Source organism: Bos grunniens, chromosome 26 (genome assembly GCF_055505025.1).
Source record: "Bos grunniens cultivar Pamir isolate PY7600 chromosome 26, Bosgru_T2T1.0, whole genome shotgun sequence".
NCBI classification, from domain to species: Eukaryota; Metazoa; Chordata; class Mammalia; order Artiodactyla; family Bovidae; genus Bos; species Bos grunniens.
Genome location: NC_141190.1, coordinates 37,421,898 through 37,448,782, shown reverse-complemented (window position 1 = coordinate 37,448,782; position 26,885 = coordinate 37,421,898). Strand labels below are relative to the sequence as shown.

General features: G+C 43.6%; 1 protein-coding gene across 2 annotated transcripts in view; it reads left to right on the top strand.

The window, feature by feature from the left end:
- The first annotated feature begins 16,105 nt into the window (after positions 1-16,105).
- The window catches only part of PDZD8 (PDZ domain containing 8), an 82,658-nt gene continuing 71,878 nt past the window's right edge, over positions 16,106-26,885 (top strand). The window contains exon 1 of one of the 2 annotated variants that reach the window (XM_086377558.1): positions 16,106-17,248. In XM_086377558.1, the coding sequence (XP_086233684.1) occupies positions 16,377-17,248 (872 nt within the window). In that variant the 5' untranslated portion in view covers positions 16,106-16,376. The remainder of the gene's footprint in view (positions 17,249-26,885) is intronic. The other variant, XM_086377559.1, reaches the window with a different exon arrangement.

The window sequence follows — 26,885 nt, the reverse complement described above, 5'->3', positions numbered from 1 at the left end:
TATTTTCCACAGTGGCTGCACCAACTTAAGTCTAAACAGTGTAGGAGGGTTCCCTTCTGTCCACACCAGGAGAGGTCAGATTTTTCACTCACTGCTTCAGATAGCACTGCAGGCAGACTCTACCGTCTGAGCCACCAGGGAAGCCTCAGACAGCATTACTGAATATTTATTACCTACCAGGCAGGTACTTCTTGATACATCACTAAACAAGACAGATGCAGTTCCTGAGCTCATGGAGTTTATGTTCTGATGGGCTGAGACAGGATAAACAAGCTAATAAACTTAATTTCACATAGTGATGAGTGCTGTGAAGGCAATAATCAGGAGGCGAGACAGAGTAATGGGTTTGGAAAACAGCTTGGAAAACATGGTCTGGGAAGGCTAGTCTGAGATGAAGGCTGTTAAATGAGGCCGAGGATGAAAAGGCCAGAAATGAGGACCAACGACCCTAGCCTTTCCCTTCTCCAGGGGATCTTCCCAACCCAGAGATCAAACTGGAGTCTCCTGCATTGCAGGTGGATTCTTTACCAATTGAGCTATGGGGGAAGCCCCAGAAATGAGGACTAAGGACCCAAATGTGGAGGTTCTTATCATTTAGGGGACAGAGAAAGGAAAAAGAGGCAGCAAAGGAAACCAAAAGAAATAATCAGAGATTAAAGACAGGAACTGGGAGAGGACAGCATAATGGAATCCAAGGGAAAACAGACTGCAAGGAGAAGAAAGGCCTCCACTCCATCCTGCTCCTTCACTTAGTGTTTTTAAAATAGATGGTTATCAGATTCCCAGGCAAAGATGGTGTATTAAGCCAAGCATCTGGTTTTCCTCCTCTTAAAAATCTCACTTAAAACTATATTAAAGAAAATTGTTCTAATACCTAAATCCACAAGGACAGAGACAGTTGGCTAAGAGACAATATCAAAATTCTGGAAAGCAGATGTGTGTGTGTGCTAAGTCACTTCAGTCATGTCCGACTCTGCGACCACATGAATTGTAGCCCACCAAGCTCCTCTGTCCATGGGATTCTCCAGGCGAGAATGCTGGAGTGGGTTGCCAGACCCTCCTCCAGGGGACCTTCCCGACCCAGAGATCAAACTGGCATCTTCTGTGTCTCCTGCATTGGCAGGTGGGTTCTTTACCACTAGCACCACCTGGGAAGCCCAGAGAGCAGACAGATGAGTGTTAACTGACTTGACAAACACAAGGAAGCCAAATTCTAAATTGGCAATGGGGAATGTGGAGAAAATTCAAAAGACTCAGGAAATAGCGGCACCACATACCTCTAGAAATGAAAGTAAAGGTGGGAGATTAAAATTAGTTAAAATTGGGAGGACTTAGTTGAAAGCTGTGTGAGAAATAATTCCCTCCTCCCACTCCACATCACTACTCCTCTCTCACCCTGGCAGAAGACTGGGATTATAATACTTGGAGGGAGTAAAGCACAGCTGAGGGCATGATTGCTGTAGTAAAATAACTTAATATTTGTAAATGGATGCACGCTGATCTCTGAATTCCTCCTGATTTCTCCCCTTAAACAGTTCCCAGAACCCTGACATTCTGATCTGTATCTTTAAGCCAGGAGAATCAAAGAACGGTCTCTAAGGAACCTAACTTGTCTGAGAGGAAATATCTAATCATACAGCATGAGCAATTACTCTAAGGATGGCTGATTCAAATCATTCTACAGACAGTTCAAAATCTAGAAGCAGACTAACATACACAAAGTTCCTATCAGCTACCTGGCCCACCTCTCTTAAATATATGCGACAAGCAGGATCACCTGACTCCTGAGAAATAAACACTCACATTTATGGTCAACTGATTTTTGAAAAGGGCACAAGACAATACAATGGAGGAAAGGACAAAGTGTTTCCAACAGATGATTTGGGACAACTGGATATCTACATGAAAAAGAATGAAGCTGGACCCCTACCTCACACCATACACAGAAGTCTACTCAAGGTGGATTATGTACTACCTACATGTAAGAGCTAAAACTATAATTCCTACAATAAAATATAGGGGTAAGTCTTCGTGACCTTGGGTTAGGCAATGATTTCTTAAGTAATGATGCAAAATGCACAAGCAAACAAAGAAAACAGATAAATTTGACTTCATCCAAATTGAAAACTTTCATACTTCATTGGACACTATCAAGGAAAAGTGAAAGTCGCTCAGTCATGTCCGACTCTTTGCGACCCCATGGACTGTATGCTGCTGCTGCTAAGTCGATTCAGTCCTGGCAAACTCTGTGCGACCCCATAGACTGCAGCCCACTAGGCTCCCCCGTCCCTGGGATTCTCCAGGCAAGAACACTGGAGTGGGTTGCCATTTCCTTCTCCAATGCATGAAAGTGAAAAGTGAAAGTGAAGTCGCTCAGTAGTGTCCTACTCTTAGCCACCTCATGGACTGTAGCCCACCAGGCAGTCCATGGAATTTTCCAGGCCAGAATACTGGAGTGGGTAGCATTCCCTTCTCCAGGGGATCTTCCCAACCCAGGGATTGAACCCAGGTCTCCCGCATTGCAGGCAGATTCTTTACCAGCTGAGCCACAAGGGAAGCCCAAGGATACTGGATTGGGTAGCCTGTTCCTTCTCCAGTGGATCTTCCCAACCCAGGAATTGAACCAGGGTCTCCTGCACTGCAGGCAGATTCTTTACCAACTGAGCTATGAGGGAAGCCCAATCATCAAGGAAATGAAAAGACAACTCACAGAATGGGAGAAAATATTTGCAAATCATATATCTGAGAAGGAAATACAAAGAACTCTTGTAAATTAATAATAAAAGACAAGTAACCCAATTTAAAAATAGGCAAAGGATTTGAAAAGACATTTCTCCAAAGAAGATCATCATTAGATGTGAGGAAAATGCACATCAAAACCATAAAGAGATCCTACCTCACACTCATTGCTGCTGCTAAGTCGCTTCAGTCGTGTCCGACTCTGTGCGACCCCATAGATGGAAGCCCACCAGGCTCCCCTGTCCCTGGGATTCTCCAGGCAAGAACACTGGAGTGGGTTGCCACACACTCATTAGGATGGCTAAAATCAAGAAAACAAGCAATGGCAAGCAAGTGGAGAAATTGGAACCCATATGCACTGCTGGTGGAATGTTAAATGGTGCAACTGCTTTGAAAAACAGCCTAGTAGTTTCTCAAAAGGTTACACATAGAGCTACCTTAAGATCCAGCAACTGTAGTCATAAGTATATATTCAAGAGAAATGGAAACATATGTCCACACAAGCACTTGTACACACTGTTTCATAGCAACATTATTTGTCATAGCCAAAAAAGCAGAGAAACCTAAATGTCTAACATCTGCTAAATGCATAAACAAATTGTATATTCATACAAGGGACTATTATCTTGTCATAAAAAAGAATAAAATACAAATGCTATAGCATGGATGAATCTTAAAGGCATTATGCTAAGTGCAAGTTGTTGTTCAGTCACTGATTCACTTCCCACTCTTTGTGACCCCATGGACTGCAACGTGCCAGGCTCCTCTGTGCTCCACTATCTCCCAGAGTTTGTGCAAATTCATGTCCATTGAGTCAGTGATGTTATCTAATCCTCTCATCTTCTGCCGCCTTCTTCTCCTTTTGCCTTCAATCCTTCGCAGCATCAGGGTCTTTTCCAATGAGTCAGTGCTTTACATCAGGTGGCCAAAGTGTAGCCAGTGACAAAAAATCACATATTGTGTCATTTCTTTTACATGACATATCCAGATTAAGCACACAGATAGAAGATGATTCGTGGTTGCCTGGGGTTGGAGTGAGAGGAAATGAGGAGTGATTGTTAATGGGCACGAGGTTCCTTCTTCAGGTGATAAAAATGTTCTAAAATTAGATTATGGTGATGGCATTACAACTCTGAATATATTAAAACTAATCAACTGCACAGTTTAAATGGATGAATCTTATGGTATGTGAAAAATATTTCAACAAACCTATTAAAAATCTCACTAATCACAAAGATATCAACAAAACATAAAACATAAAGATACATCGATATCTTCCTAGTACTACAGTATGTTTCCCCATCTTGTTACTCAAGACCGTCTTGGCACTTTTTCAACTTGTAATAACCTTGTAAAGCCGGTTGGTCTTCAAAAGATGAAGCAAGTCGAAGTTTTGTAATTAGAGGGAAGAAGTACTTCTAAGTTCAGAGGTCAGGTTTTTACTCAATAGGAAAGGATAGGTCAGAAAATATTGTTTTACAACATCTTAAAACTAACTTTTAACACATGCTTATTAACTGTTTGCAAGGTGTTAATAAGCTTTATTTGTCTTTCTAGAGAATCTGAGGAGTAAGAAGAATAAAGATGCTTAGCCAGGAGTCCCACTGAATTTTTCTTCACTAATGTTGATTATTTGGTTCTCTGGATGTGAGATGGTAGGGAGCAAAGAGCCAGTATGTCAAGGTGGTCACCAGGTTGGAATCCAGACACATGAACCTGAATTCGTTTGCTTCCTTTGCCACTTAGTGGCTGTGTGACCTTCTGCATGTTGCTTAACCTCTCTGTGCTTCCATTTCCTCTCTGTAAAATAGGAATTCTATCTTGATCCCATGAACAGAGGATCCTGGTGGACTACGGTCCATGGGGTCGTAAAGAGTCAGACATAACTGAAGCAACTTAGCACGCACACATCCTGATCCAGTTTTTATTTGAGGGCCTAGCCCACTGCAGTTACCTTTGTTTTTAACAAGCTTTTAACAGGTGTTTATGAGCAATGTATCTTGGTTACTTTGTCCTGATTTAAAAAATAGTGTTGGCATTTTCTGCAGATCAGTATCTTATTCCTGTTTCTTTTTTTTTTTTTCCTTTTCTTTTTTTTTTAATTAATTTTATTTTATTTTTAAACTCTACATAATTGTATTAGTTTTGCCAAATATCAAAATGAGTCCGCCACAGGTATACACGTGTTCCCCATCCTGAACCCTCCTCCCTCCTCCCTCCCCATACCATCCCTCTGGGTCGTCCCAGTGCACCAGCCCCAAGCATCCAGTATCGTGTCCGACTCTTTGCAACCCCGTGGACTGTAGCCCACCAGGCTCCTCTGTCCATGGGATTCTCCAGGCAAGAATACTGGAGTGGGTTGTCATTTCCTTCTCCAGGAGATCTTCCCTACCCAGGGATCAAACCCAGGTCTCCCGCATTGCAGGCAGACACTTTAACCTCTGAGCCACCAAGGAAGCCCTGCTTTATTTTGATGTGTTTATTATTAAGTTACTTGTCCAAGTTCTTCCTTGAAACTCTGCTATCAATCAGGAAACAAAGAATTAAAGCATTTGATTGCTGTGTATTTTGTTACTGAACAGTTGTGGCTCTACTACTGCTTAGCTAAAAAATAGAGTGCGGAGGGGGCAGGAGGCAGTAGGGGACAGTAAGGGCAGGTGGCACTATACAAATTTCCTTTTAAAGGTCCCATGTGGCAGCACTCATAAAGAACTCGCCAATGCAGGACATGCAAGAGACACAAGTTCGATCCCTGGATTGGAGGATCCCTTGGAGTAGGAAATGGCAACGCACTCTAGTATTCTTGCTTGGGAAATCCTATGGACAGAGGAGCCTGGCAGGCTATAGTCCATGGGGTCACAAAGAATCGGACATATAATGAACACATATACATTATGCATTCACTCCAGAAATTCTCTGGGGGTTGAGTAGGAATCTTTGTAACAATGCAAATATTCCTTGGCCATCAATAGCACATAAACAATAATAATTAAGTTCAGTTGTCCTTGATATTTTGCCAACTTTTAGCCACGTAAAAACTAGAACGTGCAGATTTTTTTTAAAGCTTTGCCATGTGAATCCATATTCATAATGCAGAAGGAGAAGACAAATCCTGTTTTAACAGCCTGATTTATAATTTTCAAACATTTTCAGTATTCCTACCCTAGCCCTGAGTCCACATATTTTAAGACTGGGCCCCATTGCTTCAATCAGATAATCAGATTATTCTTTTCCTGAAATTTAGCTAGTAATAACTTATTGACACTAAGCATGTGTCAGATTTCCTGTTAAGTACTGCCTACATATTACCTTATTAAATCCTCTTAATAGTCTTGTGTCACCAGTAATTTTATTATCCTTGCTTTACAGAGAGGACTCTGAGGTTTGTAAGAGTTTAAGTGACTTGCTCAAGGTCATATAACCTCTAAGTCCTGGAGCTGGGATCTGACCCCAGGAGGCCAGAGTAACTTTGGGAAAGGGTAGTTAGGAGAGGCAACCTTGGTGCACAGTGCTGTGGGGAACTTGGACAGAGGAAGCTGATGTGGGAGGGTCCAGATATAGGGAGAAAGGGCTGCAAGGACATGTTCCATTGGACTTTGCAGTCAGACCAGAGATTTGAGGTCACCTCCAGAGAGCATCGCCAAGCACCAAGGGCTACCAGATATCCGAACAGGTGGGAAGGAGTGCCAGTGTTGCCAGCTTTTCATATTCTCCTGACTTTAACATACACAGGGAAGAAGAATGTCCCATGTAACTGTGTTACCCTTAGATGCTCATTCTGAGGTCTGATTTCTTCTTTCCTTCTTTTCTCTCCCTCTCTCCCTCTGTCTCCTCTGTCTCTCTCTTTCAGGAAATACACACTGAGTTAATACTATGCACTAAGAACTATGCCTGGTTCAGGACAAAACAGACAGAACCTCACCCTTATGTCTAGAGGAGAGACAGAGAGCAAATTAACAAGAAAAGACTGAAAATTGCCACGATGATCCAAAATGCCATGAAAGAGAGGTAGGTGCTCTCGGAAAGTGGGAACTAGGGGAATCTGGCCCAGTCTCAGGGTGAAGTGAAAGTTGCTCAGTCGTGTCTGCTCAGGCCAGAATACTGGAGTGGGAAGCCTTTCCCTTCTCCAGGGGATCTTTCCAACCCAGGGATCGAACCCAGTTCTCCCACGTTGCAGGGAGATTCTTTACCAGCTGAGCTACAAGGGAAGTAGGGAAGAATTCCCTGAGGCAGTGACATGTCAGCAATGATCTAGGTGGTAGTAGGGGTTAACCATACAAAGGCTCAGGAGAATGTTTCAGGCTGGGAGCCCTTTCAGGAAAGAGCTGTGGATTGGAGCATAAGATTCTGAGAGGAGGCTAGTGAGGCTGGATTGTGAATACAGGGCAAAGTTCCAGATCTTCTAGACCAGGAAGTAGGCAAATTATGGCCCCCTGCCTATTTTTGTAAATATAGCTTTCTTGGAATACAGCGACATTTGTTTATCTACCGCCTGTGGCTGTATTTGGCTACAATGGCAGAGTTGAGTAGTTACAATAGAGAACTCATGGCCCACAAAATCTAAAATATTTCCTTTCTGCTCCTTTACAGAAAAAGTTTGCAGACCCCTGATCCAGGGGGAGTTTCCAAATGAAACCAATGCTGGACAGACAAAAAAATATCCAGTGATATAACTAGGTGCTATATCTATACTGGCCAGGCCAGTACCCACAAGCTTTGTAGAGGAAGCCACTTTTGCTCCTGTGGCCAGAGCGGAGTAGACTAGAGATCGGTCCCAGAGCAGCCTGCAACACACACCAGTTAAACACGAGAGAGGCTGAACAACACTGAGATGACTCAGCACAAATGAGGGGTGAGGGGGCTTGGGGAGCTAACCAATCAGACCTTCTCTTTTGGAAATATAAGTGCCAAGTCAGCAAAACAAGGAGGGCTATTTACATTCAGATTGACAAGGCCAACGTTACTTAGAAAAGTGTCTTGGTTTCTAAATACCTAGCTCACCCTACATCCCAGGGTGTAAACAGGAATCCACATGGTAAATACCTCCTTGGCTGAAGGAAAACCACACCTGACTCTTCCTCCTAAGGAATTTGCCTGGCTTGATCACTATAGTCTGATGCCCTTGGAATATCTTCCTCCGCCTTTTCAAGAGAAAATGTTTCCGTTTTTGAGTTTTATTATTTTATTAATTTGATTGCGCTGGGTCTTGGGCACACAGGATATTTAGTTGCAATATGTGGCATCTAGCTCCCTGACCAGGGGTTGAACCCCAACCCCTCTGCATCGGGAGCTCAGAGGCTTAGACACTGGACTACCAGAGAAGGCCCTATCCTTTGAATTTTAGACAGCAAGAAGCGAGCTACTTTTCTGGCAAGGAATATGGTCAGAAGAAAGACTCCCTTGTTGAAAGAGAATTTAAACACTTCAGTAGGTGGTTGGGAAAATGTAACCACATGACGTTTTAGGGAAGGTAACTGAAACAAAAGCTAAGCACCATGGAATTAGTAACCCACTGGCAGCTGGGCAGGAGCCCTGAGTTCAAGTCCCTGCTGGGACACCAGGGCAAGTCACTTCTCTTTTGGAAAACAAAGTTTCAAAGTCATTCATTCCTTCTACAAAGCTGTAGATTAATGGCTGGATTAAAAGGGTGGCTGAAGAGTGAATGAGGTGGAAAGTGGAAGATGATAGGCAACAGGGACCAGGTCATCTGGAACCTTGGACTTCAAGGTTCAACATCAGCTTTCACCTTGCCTGAGACAGGGAACTGTATGAGTTTCTTGTGGCTCTTACAGCAAATTAACCACAAACAGTGGCTAAACACAAATTTATTCTCTTACAGTTCTGGAGGTCAAAAGGCCAACTTTCAGCAGTCTCACCGGTTGGAAATTAAAGTGTTCCTTTCTGGAGGCCACCACAATTCGTGCTCTTGGCCCTCTTTCATCTTCAAAGTCAGCAATAAGTGGACTGAGTCTTTCCCCATCACGTCATTCTGATCTTCTGTCCTGCCTCCCTCTTCCACTTAGAAAAAAGAAACAACTTCTGTTTGGATATTTGGCTGTGCCAGGTCTTAGTTACAGCGCGTGGAACCGTAGGCTGCTGCATACAATCTCTTAGTTGTGGTCTGTGGGATCTAGTTCCCTGACTAGAGATCAAACCCCTGTGTCAGGAGTTCAGAGTCTTAGCCGCTGGACCACTGGGAAAGTTCCCTCCCTCTTCCACTTTTAAGGACCCTTATGATCATACTGGACACAACTGGATAATCCAGAATAATATCCCTCTCTTAAGGGAAGCTGAATAGCAACCTTAATTCCATCTGCAACATTAATTCCTTTTTGTTGTATGACATAGCATATGGAAGGGTCCTGGGGATTAGGATGTGGACCTCTTTGAGGGGGTCACTATTCTGCCCACCAAGGCACCACTGGTGGTTTTGAGCACTTGAGTGAAACAATCAGACTTATGCTTCAATGCAGTCACAGGGGCATCTGTGTTTGAACAGACATCAGGGTGGCCAGGGAAGAAAGAGAGAGGCCAGTGGAGAGTCTGCTCTGAAAATCCAGGCCCAATATGGTGCTTGAACCAGGATGTTGAATTGGTAAAATTTCAAATATATTTTGAAGATAGAACCAACAGGATTGATCAACAGACCAGAGGTAGATATATGCAAAAGAAAGGTGTCAAGGACAACACGAAGCTTTTGGCTTGAGTACCTGGAAGAACAGAGGCACCATTAATAGAGGGCTGCCCGAAGAACCAGTAGTGGTGAATATCAGCTTAGTTTTGCACAGTATTAATACGTGAAGCCATGTGGTGGAATCAGATCACCTAAGTAGTGAATCACTCACCTAGAGCCAAACATCCTGGAATGTGAAGTCAAGTGGGCCTTAGAAAGTATCACTACGAACAAAGCTAGAGGAGGTGATGGAATACCAGTTGAACTATTTCAAATCCTGAAAGATGACGCTGTGAAAGTGCCACACAACATGCCAGCAAATTTGGAAAACTCAGCAGTGGCCACAGGACTGGAAAAGGTCAGTTTTCATTCCAATCCCAAATAAAGGCGATGCCAAATAATGCTCAAACTACTGCACAATTGCACTCATCTCACACACTAGTAGAGTAATGCTTAAAATTCTCCAAGCCAGGCTTCAGGAATACGTGAACCGTGAACTTCCAGATGTTCAAGATGGTTTTAAAAAAGGCAGAGGAACCAGAGATCAAATTGCCAACATCCGCTGGATCATTGAAAAAGCAAGAGAGTTCCAGAAAAACATCTATTTCTGCTTTATTGACTACACCAAAGCCTTTGGCTGTGTGGATCACAATAAACTGTGGAAAATTCTGAAAGAGATGGGAATACCAGACCACCTGACCTGCCTCTTGAGAAACCTATATGCAGGTCAGAAAGCAACAGTAGAACTGGACATGGAACAACAGAGTGGTTTCAAATAGGAAAAGGAGTACATCAAGGCTGTATATTGTCACCCTGCTTATTTGACTTATGCAGAGTACATCATGAGAAACACTGGGCTGGAGGAAGCACAAGCTGGAATCAAGATTTCCAGGAGAAATATCAATAATCTCAGATATGCAGATGACACCACCCTTATGGCAGAAAGTGAAAAAGAATTAAAGAGCTTCTTGATGAGGAGAAGAGAAAGAGGAGAGTGAAAAAATTAGCTTAAAGCTCAACATTCAGAAAATGAAGATCATGGCCTCTGGTCCCATCACTTCATGGCAAATAGATGGGGAAAGAGTGGAAACAGTGGCTGAGTTTATTTTGGGGGCTCCAAAATCACTCCAGATGGTGATTGCAGCAATGAAATTAAAAGACACTTACTCCTTGGAAGGAAAGTTATGACCAACCTAGACAGTATTCTTGCCTGGAGAATCCCAGGAATGGAGGAGCCTGGTGGGCTGCCATCTATGGGGTCGCACAGAGTCGGACACGACTGAAGCGACTTAGCAGCAGCAGTAGCAGACAGCATATTAAAAAGCAGAGACGTTACTTTGCCAACAAAGGTCCGTCTAGTTAAGGCTATGGTTTTTCCAGTAGTCATGTATGGATGTGAGAGTTGGACTGTAAAGAAAGCTGAGCGCCAAAGAATTGATGCTTTTGAACTGTGGTGTTGGAGAAGACTCCTGAGAGTCCCTTGGACTGCAAGGAGATCAAACCAGTCCATCCTAAAGGAGATCAGTCCTGGGTGTTCATTGGAAGGACTGATGTTGAAGCTGAAACTCCAATATTTTGGCCACCTGATGCGAAGAGCTGACTCATTTGAAAGGACTCTGATGCTGGGAAAGATTGAGGGCATGAGGAGAAGATGAGATGGTTGGATGGCATCACCGACTCGATGGACATGGGTTTGGGTGAACTCCAGGAGTTGGTGATGGACAGGGAGGCCTGGCGTGCTGCCGTTTGTGGGGTCTCAAAGAGTCGGACATGACTGAGAACTGAACTGACTGAAGGAGTGAATATAAAAACAAAAGAGGCGAATGTGCCCTGGGACCCCACTGTTACACTGATTCCCAACAGTAGATCTGGATTTGCCAGTAGATCTCAAGGGCTTACAAACTTCAAGCCTCTTGCAGCTGCAGCCTATCATTCTCCCCTACAGTTACCCTCCTCTGCTTTGCAGGGAAGTACAGCCAAGGGCAGTGTCTCTTCTCTCAGTTTAATGGGGCATTCTGATATCAGCGCTGCCTCTTTCCTAGCCTCTTCCTTCAAACAAGTAGTCTCAAAGTTTCAGAAAAATAGGGTAGCTCTCTCTCACCAAAAGTGGAGAGGATGACACATGAATATATTCATTCATTTAATAAATACCCGTTGAGCACTTACTACATTCCAAGCTCTACATTGAGGACTGGAAAACACTGTGGTTTATAAGACACATCGTACAAGTGATGACAAAAAGACGTGATGAACCTATATCAGGACTGAATCCCATGATTCAGTTGGCAAAAGAGTTGGACACAACTTAGCGACTAAACAATTAACAACAGAGACCTGAGAAATAGCTAGATAGCTTAAGGGATATATTTCTCTAAAGCAAAAGAGGTCCAGAGGTGGGATTGCAAGGTTGTATATAGCTTCAGTATCATCAGTGTTCTAAGATTCTTCTTTCTGTTTAACTATCTTCAGTGCATTCTAAACTTCTCTACGGTTTTCTCCATATCTTGTGATATTTGCATTATTTTGTATCATTTTTATAAATGGTTAGTAGGTTACTCACAGTCTCCATATTCACATGCTTTGGCTTTCTCATCTTATTTGTCCCCTCACCAAGAGGAATTCAGAATTAACAGCAGACGTGGTTCACGCCTCTGTCTGGCTGGTGAGAATGCTGGTCTTATTTGTACCCCATCTTCCAGTATTCAACTGCCTTTCCCCTTGAAATGGATACTTCCCAGGAAGGCTAGTGGGGCAGATACATTTCAATGACATCATCTGAAACTCATTAAAAGGTCAGCAGGCTGGCTAAGTACTACTTCCTTCAAAAACATACTCAGAATCATAAATGTTGAGAGCTGGGGGTCAAGGGTTCTCAGACTTTTGAGTTTCTGTGAACTAGCATTAATATTTTTAAAAGGTTGCTGAATTTCTATTCTTCCAGAGAATGCCATTAAAAATAATAAGCTTCTAGGAACACAGTATCACCTCCCACAATGCACAGGACATCCCTCATAACAGAGAATTTTCCAGCTCCAAATGACAACAGTGCCAAGGTTCAGAAACCCTGGGCTCGCTGCCCTTAATAAAAGGCAAAAGAAGAAAAGCCCCCAACCCGGCAGACATTTGCACTGGCAGGCACTGTTGAAATGTGGGAGTGGGTTGGCCAGATGGGCTATGATGAGGTCAGCTAGACAGGGGGTGGCCTGGCTATCCCAGGCCTGGGCAGGGTGGAGGGACAGGGCCAACGCTTATGGACATCTTGATTTTTAAATGGGATAAGGCACATAAAATTTGTAACACTAAACCTGACACATGGGCTTTCCTGATGGCTCAGCAGTAAAGAAACTGCCTGTAATGCAGGAGATGCCGGTTCAATCCCTGGATTGGAAAGATTCCCTGGAGAAGGAAATGGCAACCCATTCCATCATTCTTGCCTGGCAAGTCCCATAAACAGAGGAGCCCGGCAGGCTACAGTCCATGGGGTGGCAAAGATTAGAATACGACTGAGCATGAGCATAAATGAATGAACTTTAGGGGACAAATTCTGCTGGGCACCTGATCAACCCTATATAACGGGTTGAGAAGACTGGAGGTTCTCAGAGGTAATCTGAGGAGTAAGGATGAGGTAGGAGGGCAGAACAGGGAAGAGCCTGCAAGATGGAGTCTGAGACTGAGACTCCCAGGAAAATCATCAACTTCTGTGTGGGGGAGGGAAGTGGGCGAAGAATATCTTAAGATGCATAATGCATTAACGCACAATTTGAAGTATCTCAGTAATGTGAAGATTACTCAGATAATCTTCCACCTCACCTCCAGCTTCTGTGATGTTTAGTACAATGTGAACGTGTTATTGGCTCAGTCCTGTCTGACTCTCTGCGACCCCATGGACTGTAGCTCACCAGGCTCTTCTGTCCATGAAACTTCCCAGGCAAGAATACTGGAGTGGGTTGACACTTCCTTCTCCAGGGGATCTTTCCTAATCAGGGATCAAACCCAGGTCCTCTGCATTGCAGGCAGATTCCTTACCCTCTGAGTCATCAGGGAAGACTTACTACAATGGTACAGGAGTATTACAAAGGTTTTTGGTGGATATTAAGGGTCTACATTTCCCATTTGAGTTGAAAGAGTGTAGAACTGAGACAGCAGCCCAGAAGCAGAGGCAGGAGCCAGAGGTGATCACAGGAAAATATCCCTGCAGGGTTCTGGGCTTCCACAGGATGTAGAATATGGTTTTGAGCCTAGTTCTCTCAGCAGGATTACATTTTCATAGTAAAGGAGCCATTCTGGTCTCATACTTGGGCATGCTGCTGCTGCTGCTGCTAAGTCGCTTCAGTCGTGTCCGACTCTGTAGGACCCCATAGATGGCAGCCCACCAGGCTCCTCCGTCCCTGGGATTCTCCAGGCAAGAACACTGGAGTGGGTTGCCATTTCCTTCTCCAATGCATGAAAATGAAAAGTGAAAGTGAAGCTGCTCACTCGTGTCAGACTCTTTGTGACCCCATGGATTGCAGCCTACTAGGCTCCTCCAAACATGGGATTTTCCAGGCAAGAGTACCAGAGTGGGTCACCATTGCCTTCTCCAACTTGGGCATGAGTAAGTAAGATGAGATCAGCTTGGTTCCAAAGTTCTATACCTGCTCCAGCTGGGTCAGAATTCTGTTTTCATTCTGGACTCACCCAGTCTCAGGACAGTCACTGGCTTGGGGATCTTCCAGGACTAGAGAGGAGACTTGCCCTGGCCCCTTAAGGCCATCCAGAACCAACTAGACTTTTAGGTATGGAGTATTCTGACCCTTAGTTCAGAAAACTAAGATCATGGCATCTGGTCCTATCACTTTATGACAAATAGATGGGGAAACAGTGGAAACGGTGACAGACTATTTTGGGGGCTCCAAAATCACTGCAGATGGTGACTGCAGCCATGAAATTAAAAGATGCTTGCTCCTTGGGAAGAAAAGCATGACCAACCTAGACAGCATATTAAAAAGCAGAGACATTACTTTGCTAACAAAGTCCATCTAGTCAAAGCTATGGTTTTTCCAGTAGTCATGTATGGATATGAGAGTTGGACTATAAAGAAAGTTGAGTACCGAAGAATTGATGCCTTTGAACTGTGGTGTTGGAGAAGACTCTTGAGAGTCCCTTGGACTGCAAGGAGATCCAACCAGTTCATCCTAAAGGAAATCAGTCCTGAATATTCATTGGAAGGACCGATCCTGAAGCTGAAACTCCAATACTTTGGCCACCTGATGCGAAGAACTTGACTCATTTGAAAAGACCCTGATGCTGGGAAAGATTGAAGGCAGGAGGAGAAGGGGACAACAGAGGATGAGATGGTTGGATGGCATCACAGATTCGATGGACATGAGTTTGAGTAAACTCCAGGAATTGGTGATGGGCAGGGAGGCCTGGCATGCTGCAGTCCATAGGGTCCCAAAGAGTCTGACAGGACTGAGTGACTGAACTGAACTTATCTGACCTGTGTGGGAGTAGGGGAAGATCTTTGTGCTGTCCCTGAGGTTGGAGCACAAAAGCATTTATGATGTAACCAGACTGCAGGGGGAGTAACATTGTTGCTGGGCAACCTGGCTTCCTTAACTCTATGGCTTTGGTCAAGGTGCTACCCTGTGCAAAATTTTTTGAAGTCTTTCCTCACCTCCCCCTTCCCCTTTCCCAACTCCCCCTTTCTGTGCCCCAGGGAACCAATCAACCCCCTTCCAACTCTAGCAATCTTGTTATCCTAGTGCAGAGTGGTGACTGAGGATTTAGGGTTTAGTTTTAGACAAACCAGGCTCCATTGTGTAACCCAGCAACTTCCTTTGCCTCTGCGCCAGCGTTTGCATTTGTAAAACGGACGGTGGCTAACTAAAACCGGTGGCTAACTAAAAGTGTCTCTTAAATGGACTAAATGTGGCAATACACCCAGGGGCTTAACGCACTCCAAGAGCTCGACGGTGACTATTCATCTTCCAATCATCGGGCAAGTTCATCTCACTCCTCATTTATTCCTTGTAGCGGTTCTTTTCTGTCCTTCTGGTTTAAATCTCAAATATCTATCTATGTAGTTAAGTTAGTTCTCATCTGACGCTTTTTTTTTTTTTTGTCTGTCCCTCCTTCCCAGGGCCCACCCTCTGCGGACGCAGAGCGTCTGTTGGTCAGACTGATGGCAGGTTACAGCAGTCTCCGAGGCAATAAAATCTTGTCCTCGGCTTGGAAAGTCTCCGAACCGCTAGCTCAGATCTGCGGCGCTGCCCTGCATGGAAAGCCGCCAGCCCATTCTCAGGGGCGCGAGTGGAAGAATCACACTGCAGCAGAGGTAACAGACAGGGACCGAGGCCAATGAAGGGGGATGGGCGCATTAGAAGATAAAGGGATGATCGGGATCAAGAACACGCCGCCACGCCCTCTCCGCCCGGCCTCTTCTCCTCCAGCCGGTAGCCCCGATTATCCTCCTAGATCGGGACAGCGACTTCCGAAGTGACAGCCACGTGGACTGCGGAGGACTAGAATGTTGCCGTGGGGGGCGGGGCTGGAAGGGCGCCCGAGAGGTGAAGAAGGACCCGCGTACGCATGCTCGGGCGCCGGCTGCCAGGCGACGCCGCCGGGAGCGAGTACGCTCCTGACGTCACGCGCCGTTCGTCCAATTAGCGGCGGTCGGAGGGAGGCGCCGTTCCGCCCCCTCCCGCCCCCGCCGCCGCCGCCGCCGCCGCCGCCGCCGCCGCCGCCACCACGGCAGCCGCCTCCGGGAGTGTCTGAGGGAGCGTGAGGCCGCCGCAGACTCGGGCGCCGCATCGCGCGGTCCGGAGCCCCCGGACGAGGCCCAGTGTGCCGCTTGCTCCGACCCCCGCCGCCCGATGTCCTCAAGATGGAGGCAGCGGGGAGGGCGGCGTGAAGCAAGCGGCGCTGTGGGCGCTGGGGCAAGGGCCCGGGCGTCCCGGGCGGAGGCGGCGGCGGCGGCGGCGGGATGGGGCTGCTCCTCATGATCCTGGCGTCGGCCGTGCTGGGCTCCTTCCTCACGCTCCTCACTCAGTTCCTGCTGCTCTACCGCAAACAGCCTGAGCCGCCGCCGGACGAGGCCGCCCGCGCGGCCGACGGCTTCCGCTACATCAAGCCGGTGCCAGACCTGCCCCTGAGAGAGTACCTTTATGGCGGCGGCGGCGGGGCTGAGGAGCCCTCTGGCGGGCCCCCCGAGGGCGGCGCGACCCCGGCCCCCGAGACCCCCGCCCCGCCGACGCGGGAGACCTGCTACTTCCTTAACGCCATCATCCTGTTCTTGTTCCGGGAGCTGCGGGACACTGCACTGGCCCGCCGCTGGGTCACCAAGAAGATCAAGGTGGAGTTCGAGGAGCTGCTGCAGACCAAGACGGCTGGGCGCCTGCTGGAGGGGCTGAGCCTGCGGGACGTGTTCCTGGGCGAGACCGTGCCCTTCATCAAGACCATCCGGCTCCTCCGGCCCGTGGCGCCCTCGGCCACCGGGGAGCCCGACGGCCCCGAGGGGGAGGCGCTGCCGCCCGCCACCACCCCCGAGGAGCTGGCCTTCGAGGCGGAGGTGGAGTACAACGGGGGCTTCCACCTGGCCATCGACGTGGACTTGGTCTTTGGCAAGTCCGCCTACCTGTTCGTCAAGCTGTCACGGGTGGTGGGGAGGCTGCGCTTCGTCCTCACCCGCGTGCCCTTCACCCACTGGTTCTTCTCCTTCGTGGAGGACCCGCTGATCGACTTCGAGGTGCGCTCCCAGTTCGAAGGGCGGCCCCTGCCCCAGCTCACCTCCTTCATCGTCAACCAGCTCAAGAAGATCATCAAGCGCAAGCACACCCTCCCGAGTTACAAGATCAGGTGAGAGGAAGGTTGCGGGGGAAGGTCGCCCGGGCGCGAGGGCCCCCTGGCTGCTGGGACCCTGAGCCTGGCAGGACACTGCCTCCGTCGTTGGGTGGGAAGGGCAAAGACTTCTACTCTACACCCCCTGCTTTCCAGGGCTCTTCCCCACCCTGGACAAGGCCCTCGATTAAGTGCCCACATTCTTTGCTTCCGAAGGGCATTAATAAGGAGCTGGAAGCCTTTCCGTGTGCTCTTGGTCATCCACGGTGCTGTCAGCGCGGGTCGAAGCAGCATATTGAAAATGGAAGGGAAGTCCCGCCCTCCCCGGACGGCTCTGGGACTGTTGAGAAACTATTTCTCTAGGTGGTTGCTGCATTGAGGGCAGCTTTGCAGCATCGCGTTGGCCACATTGAGAAACTGTGCGTGGATACCAAGTACAGGCATGAGGAGTGTGCTGGGAGCCCAGAGCTCTTGTATTTTGCAACCGCAGGCCAGTTTTGCCGTGGTGCTTCACTTTACTTCTCACTTTTATGCATTGGAGAAGGAAATGGCAACCCACTCCAGTGTTCTTGCCTGGAGAATCCCAGGGATGGGGGAGCTTGATGGGCTGCCGTCTATGGGGTCGCACAGAGTCGGACACGACTGAAGCGATTTAGCAGCAGCAGTGGGATTACATGTCATTTGGCAACTTTGAAGGCAGAGGCAGCGTCTATCGGAAAGGAATACTTTTCCACTGCAAATTGGAAACGAGTTGGGAGCCTATACATCTTGTACTTCTCTGTACCTTTTGTGCTGATGTCGTCTGGGGTAAATTCTGTAGCACAACTCCAGGCTGCCCCCTGACCTTTAATCTCTACTTGGCTGTAGGCTTCTCCCACAGTACCTGAAATTGCCCAGCAGGTAGTATTTTAAGATGGGTAGTGATTTTGACTTTGTAAAGCCTACCTGTATTTGGCGGCTTGATTTTTGTGATTAATGTACAAGGGTTTGGGTTTTTATTTATTTATTTTTAATATCGTAGAAGTGGAAGGGGAAAAGAAGTTTTGTGGGGCTAGAGTCTTCACTTTGGTCTGGGAAGGCTTGTCCGTGTTGAAGGGTCATATATGGTTATTCTAAAACAGATACATTTTTAATTTTACTTAAAGTGTTCAACCGGAGAAGGCGATGGCACCCCACTCCAGTACTCTTGCCTGGAAAATCCCATGGATGGAGGAGCCCTATAGGCTGCAGTCCATGGGGTCCCTCAGAGTCCGACAGGACTGAGCGACTTCACTTTCACTTTTCACCTTCATGCATTGGAGAAGGAAATGGCAACCCATTCCAGTATTCTTGCCTGGAGAATCCCAGGGACGGGGAGCCTGGTGGGCTGCCATCTGGGGTCACACAGAGTCCGACACAACTGAAGCGACTTAGCATAGCAAAGTGTTTAACCCTTTTGGATTTTTTTCTTTGCCATAAAATTGTCAGTCTGGTATTTGCCTTACCTAGTTCCCTTTAGTGGAAGTTACATGTTTCTAGATCACTAATTTGCTACCACAGTTTAAAACATCAGTGACCCAGGTAATTCAGGAATGTTTTTTGTTTGGGACGGAGTTGACTTGTGTTATGTGGCAGGTTTGCCTTAGTAATTGTGTTTGTTTAGGCTAATAGCACAGTGACAGCTTAAAACCTACAGGTGGCAGAAATTTATAATGGAAAAATTTCCATAGATTTGCAGAAGATGGTGAACTGGTCACTGATTTCCTGTTCTGTGAAGTAGAACATACTTTATGAAACCTACTCTTTCAGCGCTGAAATATGTGACTAAATTCTCAATGAGTTGCAGTGTTTAAGCAGTGAGGTGTTTATAGCAGTGTGTGGCTGAGAAAGTCATGAGAGAAAGTTGTTACAGATTTTGATATGTTTTCACAACTTCAGTTCTTATATTTTCTAAGTGGCTTTAAGATGCCAAAAACTTGACTAAGCTATTACTAATATTTGGGAGTTATTTGCAGGATAGCCAGTGGTAATGGAGAAGGCAGTGGCACCCCACTCCAGTACTCTTGTCTGAAAACCCCATGGACAGAGGAGCCTGGTAGGCTGCAGTCCATGGGATCCCTAAGGATCTGACACGACTGAGCGACTTCACTTTCACTTTTCACTTTCATGCATTGGAGAAGGAAATGGCAACTCACTCCAGTGTTCTTGCCTGGAGAATCCCATGGATGGGGGAGCCTGGTGGGCTGCCGTCTATGGGGTCACACAGAGTCCGACACGACTGAAGTGACTTAGCAGCAGCAATGGGATTACATGTCATTTTGAGTTGGTTGGTTGTTTTCAATGTCGACTTGAAATTCAGTTAAATCTGAAGGAAATTATGATTAGGAGTCATGGAGCCATTAAAAGGTTTATTTCCTTTGAAGGAACTTTAGCATCTGTGTAATGAATAGCATCATCATTTGAAATACAGTCAAATTGCTTTTATTTACTGTATCCAAAAGGATTTTTAGAAAACCTAAAAATCTTGGGTGTGTTTGGGTGTTATGATATTTCAACTTTTAAACCTTAAATGTTAAATGGTCACCTCCGGAAGTTTACACACTTGTGCTCTGTATTCCAAAGCATTTCAATAGTCAGTAAGTGCTGCACAGAATGTATCACTCAATTTGTAAATATTTACTGTGTGTCTGCTATGTGCTTACCATTTTTCTGGGTACAGGGTTTCAGTACAGTCTCAACCCTAATGGAGGTTGGAGTTTAGTGAGGATTGAATTAGCTGTACTTAATAAGATTTAGCTAGAATGTCATTGATGGGTAACACTGAAGTAACTAGGAAGCTGATTTTAGTTTAGTAAAAGAGAATGATAGACGTATGAGGATGGGGAGTGCTGCTTCACAAAGTGTGTTTTTTTTTTTTTTTTTTTACACATGCTCCCCATCCTGAACCCTCCTCCCTCCATACAAAGTGTTGAGTTCTCTTATCTGTGTGTAGCTGTTCTGCCAGGAATATTTTAAACTACTGATGTTGTGGAGCAAATTCAAGTTTCAGCAAAGAGAATAAATTAAAATACATTTAAGATGTGTCACAATTCTCATAATGAGAATTAAAATAGCTATGGTTTCTCCTTTTTTATAGATGGGGGAAGAGTGCTCAGAGTAGCTAAATAACTTGCTTAAAGTCACACAACTGTCAGATGGTGAAATCCAGCTCAGATAAAGCCAGACTGCCCTTTTTTCTTAAACTGTACTGTGTTGTCCTTAAGGGATTTTTAAAGTATGCCATCAAAATACTGTATGTGGGGGGTATCCTTCCAGATTAACTGAGAACTCTTTTAAGAGGCATATGACTGTACAGCTTTTTTTTCCCCCTTAAATTAGTTTTGCGAAAGATTCCTTTTAAATTTAAATCATAAGGTTAAATCTTTGGGTGCTGCCCTATTTAGCGTTTCATTTTTAATCCAGCAGATTTTGTTTCCAAATAGAAGGTCTTGCTAGTTTATCCTTTTTAGCTGTCTAATCTACTTAGTAGAGCTAAAGCAGTAAAGAAAACTGTTTTGAGTCTTAGGATCTTTTGGCACTTGAAATTATTATAAAGCAGAAATATCTTCACAGTTGGCCTTGTTGTCACTTATTCCCCCTCTTCGTTTGTTTTTCCATTTTCATGTTGCTAAAGTACAAGTGTAAAGTGGACCATCAGGGCTACCAGTTCTCATCAGGAGATGAGAGGGCAGCTCAAGTGGTTGGCTGCTTTCTAACGACCTAGCTGATTGACACTTCATTTTACCCAGCTAACATAGTTGGTAAAAGTTGTAGTATTTTTTTAATGAGTATACATTTTTTTACATATTATTCTAATTTTATTAATATTCCAATGTCACTATCAGTGTTAATTTTTTTGATTTTTTTCTTAAAATAGTATTTCTTTAAAATAGTAAAGCCATCATTTTTAAAATTATTATTAACCAAAAATTAGTCTTCAAGAGGAAAAGATTACCATCAGTGTTCTTTTCTTTTTTTTTGTTCTCAAAAATTTTTTTTTAATTTAATTTCCTATTAGCAGAGAATTGTGGGTTACCAGTGCTCTTGACTACGTGGAGAACCCATCTTCAGCATGAAATCTGAGTAATAGTCCTGAGGAGTTTAGGGTTTGCAGGTCAGGTATTTGAGATTCTTACTGATGCTCCTTTTCCTGGGGTATCATTGCTGAGTCGTCAGCAGTGGTTGCATACTGAAAGGCCAGATCTGGTTCGTAGGTACTTTCAATTTGGCCTGCACTATAGATTTTTTGCTTCTTCATTGCCAACATTTAAAAATGGAAAACATTGCATGATTTGGATTTCTGGCTTCTCTTAGGAAAATCTGGAAGGTCTTAAAGCACTAGGCTTGCATTTGTCCTAGCAATAATAAGACGGGAGAGATGGAGTCTAGTCACAGCTGCAGGAAGCTGGTACATAAGAGTGAGTCCCCACCCACTTGCTACATTTACTGATGACACTTGCCTGGCCTGGCATTATATACATTTGAAGTAGCTTACTAAATGAAGAACATTACTCTTGCTCTTCACTACAAGTGGGAAGAGAGTTAGTAACTGGGTAGTAGAGGGTGATCATTTTTATCCCTTTTTAAACATTATATCTTTGAAAAGCCTTTCACTGAACAACTTTATTTTGTAAAAGATATTATCATTATAATGTTGAATATTAAAAACATCATTCTATTGGAAATCTTTTAAAAATCCCTTGAAATGTTTTTCATTTCTCTGCAGTATAGTGATAGTAAATAGACAGTGGCTGCTTTTCCCTTGAGTTTGCTGGACTTTTGCTTTAGTGCAAAGTGTAGGTCATCAATTAACTATAAGTGTTTACTTCTCTGAGTTACAAATAAGGAGGCATCTACTTATTGACACTATTTGAATTTAATAAATGAGTATGGAACAAATATTGGAAAACTTCACTTTTCAAGTTCATGGAATGTCTTCTGAGCATTACTATTTTGTCAAAACTGTTTCATTCAATGTTCTGATATATATTTGTAGAAAATTTTCACATATTCTTAGTGACTAGAGATTGAGGATAGGTCTGTATTTAGTTCGATAGGATCTTTTAGCATAATTATCTGTATCTTCTCTAATATATGATTAATTTCAGAGAACTAAATTAGGCCTGGTCTGGAAAGCTTCATACTCTATAAAGTAGCTTCTAATTGTGTTATTTCTTCCTTGGTCTGAGTTGAGAAAGAAAAACATTTATTCTTAATGTTAATTATAACTTTTTAAAATTTTATTGAATACTGGAGGTAAAGATAGTTTCTAGTAATCAATGTCTTCTTAAAAATTTTCAAAGTGAATTCTCTGAAAGCTGACAAAATCATTTGTAAAGTTAAATGTATTGTACTGTGTTTATTCACTTACACTTTCATACTTTTCTTTCTGTATATGGACAGCTTTTAAAAGATACCTTGGCTTAGGCTGGAAAAACTTTAAAATAGCTACTAATCATTTTACTTAACTCATATTGGTAGGAAATAAAGCTCACCTTTGGTTCTTTGGGACAGTGAAGACAGACATTGGGATATCACTCTAGCTATTCTAGAGTAATAGCTAATTTTTTATTTGTTTTTTCTTGTACTTCTGCTCGGATGAGTATCTCTATATAAATGGAATTGTAAGATAACATTGTCTTAGATAAATAATTGTCATTTTTAAAATAGTCACTTATTTTTAGTAACTATTTCCTGAAGACTACCATACCAGGTGGAGAAGGAAATGGCAACCCACTCCAATATTTTTGCCTGGACAATTCCATGGACAGAGGAGCCTGGTGGGCTACAGACCATGGGGTCGCAAACAGTTGGACAATACTGAGTGACTAAAACACACATACACACCATACCTAGTGTTGTGTAAGAGTATGATGATAAAAATGGTTATAGCATAGTTCATGCTTTCAAGCTGGTTACTTTTCCTGGGAAAAACAAAAAACAGTTAAAGCTCATTATACTGGCATTTGTATGTATTTAAGACCTTCAGTTTTGTGAGAAATGAAGAGGAGCGATCAGTGTCTGCTAGGCGAACACTTGATTACTTTGTGCTGTATAATGTTTTATGACCTTGGAATACCTGAGTGTGTTCCAGTTTAGTGCTGGTTTTAACTTCTTGCAAGTTGAGTTTTCTTCAGCTATTTTGAATTATTATGATTTAGACATTTAAAACTCTTTAGATGGAAAATAGTATATTGAAAATTAAATCTTTGCTCTAAAAATTTGACTTACATATTGAAAAGAGAAGAAGAATAATGAGGAAGCTGTTAGAGTCTAATCAGTAGTGTAGAGATCTGTTGGCTTCTGAGAAAGCCCTACTGTGTTACTGGAAATAGCCAAGGCAGATCACTATAGAGCAGATTGCGTTGAAGGAGCATGCCTATCAAACAGTTCATATTGACTCATAAATATTGCTAGTCTATCGCATGATATAGAGGCACAGGTCATAAATCAGCTTGCTGACTATGTGCAAAGCGCTGTGTGTACTTCCACATACTTGCTGTCTTTCTTTTTTCATAGTTACAGGAGCTCTATAGGAAGTCGGTATCTCAGTTTTACAGAGACGTTGGAGACTGGAGACTTCCAGGGGGTTAGTGACTTTCTCAGAGTCCTTTTAAAAAGTCCTGGACTCCCAAAGCCATGCTGTGTTATTTCTATGGAGATAAATCAGTGGTTACGCTAAATATACCAGGAGTTTGCAAACAAATTGGTGCTAGACTCACAAATTAAGAATGGCTTTTACATTTTTTAACTTTACATTTTAAAGTTGTTCAAACAAAAAGAAGAATTTGCAACAGACCATATTCGCCCATGGATTCTAAAATATTTCCTTTCTGGTCCATTATTAAAAAAGGTTTGCTAATCCCTGGTCTAAACCCTGAAACAGAAAGCCCTGAAAAAAAAACCAACAAAACTGTCTTGATATGGGGAGGGAGGAGGGAGGAGGGTTCAGGATGGGGAACACATGTATACCTGTGGCGGATTCATTTCGATATTTGGCAAAACTAATACAATTATGTAAAGTTTAAAAATAAAATTAAAAAAAAAAACTGTGCTTGAGTGTATACAAAAAAGGAACATGTGTGCATATACAATATGTTGAAAGGTACTTTTAAACCTTTTTTTGAGGGTCCTATCTTTTTGGAAAGCTAATGATAACTGTGGTACTTCACAGAAAAATGCATAAACAGTTTAATTTCATGGAATTTTTGGTCCCCTGGAAACCTGTCTAGCGTTCTTAACCCAGGTTGCATAGTAAACACAAAGGAATACAATTTTGTTCCCATAAATACAACTAAAATTAATCTTCTGAAATAATTATTAAGCACTTCATACTTTTGCTGGCCTTCTTGTATGGCTTCTATGGCTCACTGACCCAGCATTTTTTCCCTTCTCATTCTCCGTACCCTCCGAACATTGTCACCAAGAAACAAGTGCTGTTAAATCCCTTTGTTTCTTTCTAACATCATAGGACCTACCAACACTTTTGTCATGACCTCAGAGCACATCACACTTCGTTGGAAAGTTGTAAAGCGCCTACCTGGTCATTAGCAGAAGTTTTACAGAGTAGTTTCAAAATCTCTCTTGCCAAATTGCTGCTGCTGCTGCCAAGTCACTTCAGTGTGTCCGACTCTGTGCGACCCCATGGACTGCAGCCTACCAGGCTCCTCCATCCATGGGATTTTCCAGGCAAGAGTACTGGAGTGGGGTGCCATTGCTTTCTCCGTGCCAAATTGCTAGGACTCCAATAAAACCACATACTTACTGTATTTGTAGGGAAAAATGAGGTGTAAGTGTTAATTATTTACCTTCAAATGAGTAGAACTGCAGGTGTTACAGAGACGCTGTCAGTACTGTGGAATTATTTCATTCTTTTGTTTGAGGCTACAGAGAAGTACTTCAGTTATCTATTCTAGTAAATAGAGCTTTGGATTACCATATACTTTAATTCAGCATTCTGCTGCTCAAAAGGACCTTGGACAAAAGGCTTTTATCTTCTCTTAGTCTCAGTTTCCATATTTGTAAAATGGAGACGAAGTAATATCTATCTAATTAGAGATAATAAATGTCATATATAATATCTACTGAATAAATATATCTTGCTTTAGTAACTAATTGAATGTACACATTTATTGATTATTCTACATTTGTCACATTTTGCTAGAGATGTCAGAAATTTGTTAGGTGATACTGTAAAAAAAATTTATCTTTTCAAATGAGTGATAAGATCATTGTAAAAAAAATACAAACAGGGAAAATCTAACTGTTAGAGAAAATCACAGTGGAAAATCTCCTATAATATGTTTTCTTAAAACTGTTAAATTCAGGGACTATTCTTCCATAATTTTTTCTAAATGTATTCTAATTTGTTGTTCGGTCACTGAGTCATGTCAGACTTAGTGTGACCCTGTGGATTGCAGCACAGCAGGCTTCCCTGTCCTTTACTATCTTCCGGAGTTTGCTTCAATTCATGTCCATTGAGTTGGTGATGCTGTCTAACCATCTGATCCTCTGCCACCTTCTTCTTCTCCTGCATTTAATCTTTCCCAGCAGCAGGGTCTTTTCCAAGGAGTTGGCTCTTCACATCAGGTGGCCAGAGTATTGGAGCTTCCCTCTGTCCATGGGATCCTCCCAGCAAGAACACTAGAACAGGTTGCTATTTCCTCCTCCAGGGGATCTTACCTACCCAGGGAATCCAACCAGTGTCTCCTGCATTGGCAAATGGATATATCCCCTAGTGCCACCTGGGAAGCCCCTGTAATTTGTTACTAGTTTATAAAAACAGTTGGTATCCCACTGTTAGCATCTTGCTTTTTTTGTTTGTTTTACTCACTGTATCTTAGGTTTTTAAATGTACCTGCTTTATTTTCTTTTTAAAGGTGCTTGGAATTACAGTGATTGCAAGTACCACAAGTTAACCAATTTCTTGTTGATTTTTTCCTCCAGTTTTTCACTAATGTAAATAATGGTACCACAGACATTTCTCTATATATCTTTGAGTAGATACTAGTTTTTTTTTTTCTTGTGATTTGAAGGAGTATGTTATGAAGGAGAATTTTTTTGAAGGAGTATGTTTTTTTGTTTTGTTTTTCCCCCATTTTTTTTTGCCAGTGTTCAAGTGTTGTATTTAGGAGCATTAAGGAGTTGAAAATATACTCCTCTCCCTTTTAATTTCATTCCTCGATATACCCATTGTTAAGTTTGTGGTGTACACCCAGCTCTGCTCAATCACAGGTACATCAATACAACTCTTACGCTCAAACACACGTATACAAGCCTCTTATATACTGAAGAGGTGCCTGTCTGTTCCTCTTTCCCTCCCTCTCCATGTCCCCATCCTTTTCTCCTTAATAAAAAAATGGGGAGTGTAATATAAATGTGACCATGAAAATTGGTTTGTAGGTGTAACACGAACATCCCTCCAGGCAGTATGTATAGGTCTAATTCACTGATTTATTCCACTCCTGGCCATACCTTATTTTCTATCTCTCTTATTTCCTCTGGCTCTGACCTTATATTCTATACCTCTTCCTCTTACTTAGTTTGTTTCAGCTTCCTGAGTGTTCTCACACTCCAATCTTGCACCCAAGGCCTTGGCTGGTTGTTCTCCAGGAATATTTTTCCCACAGATAGCCAA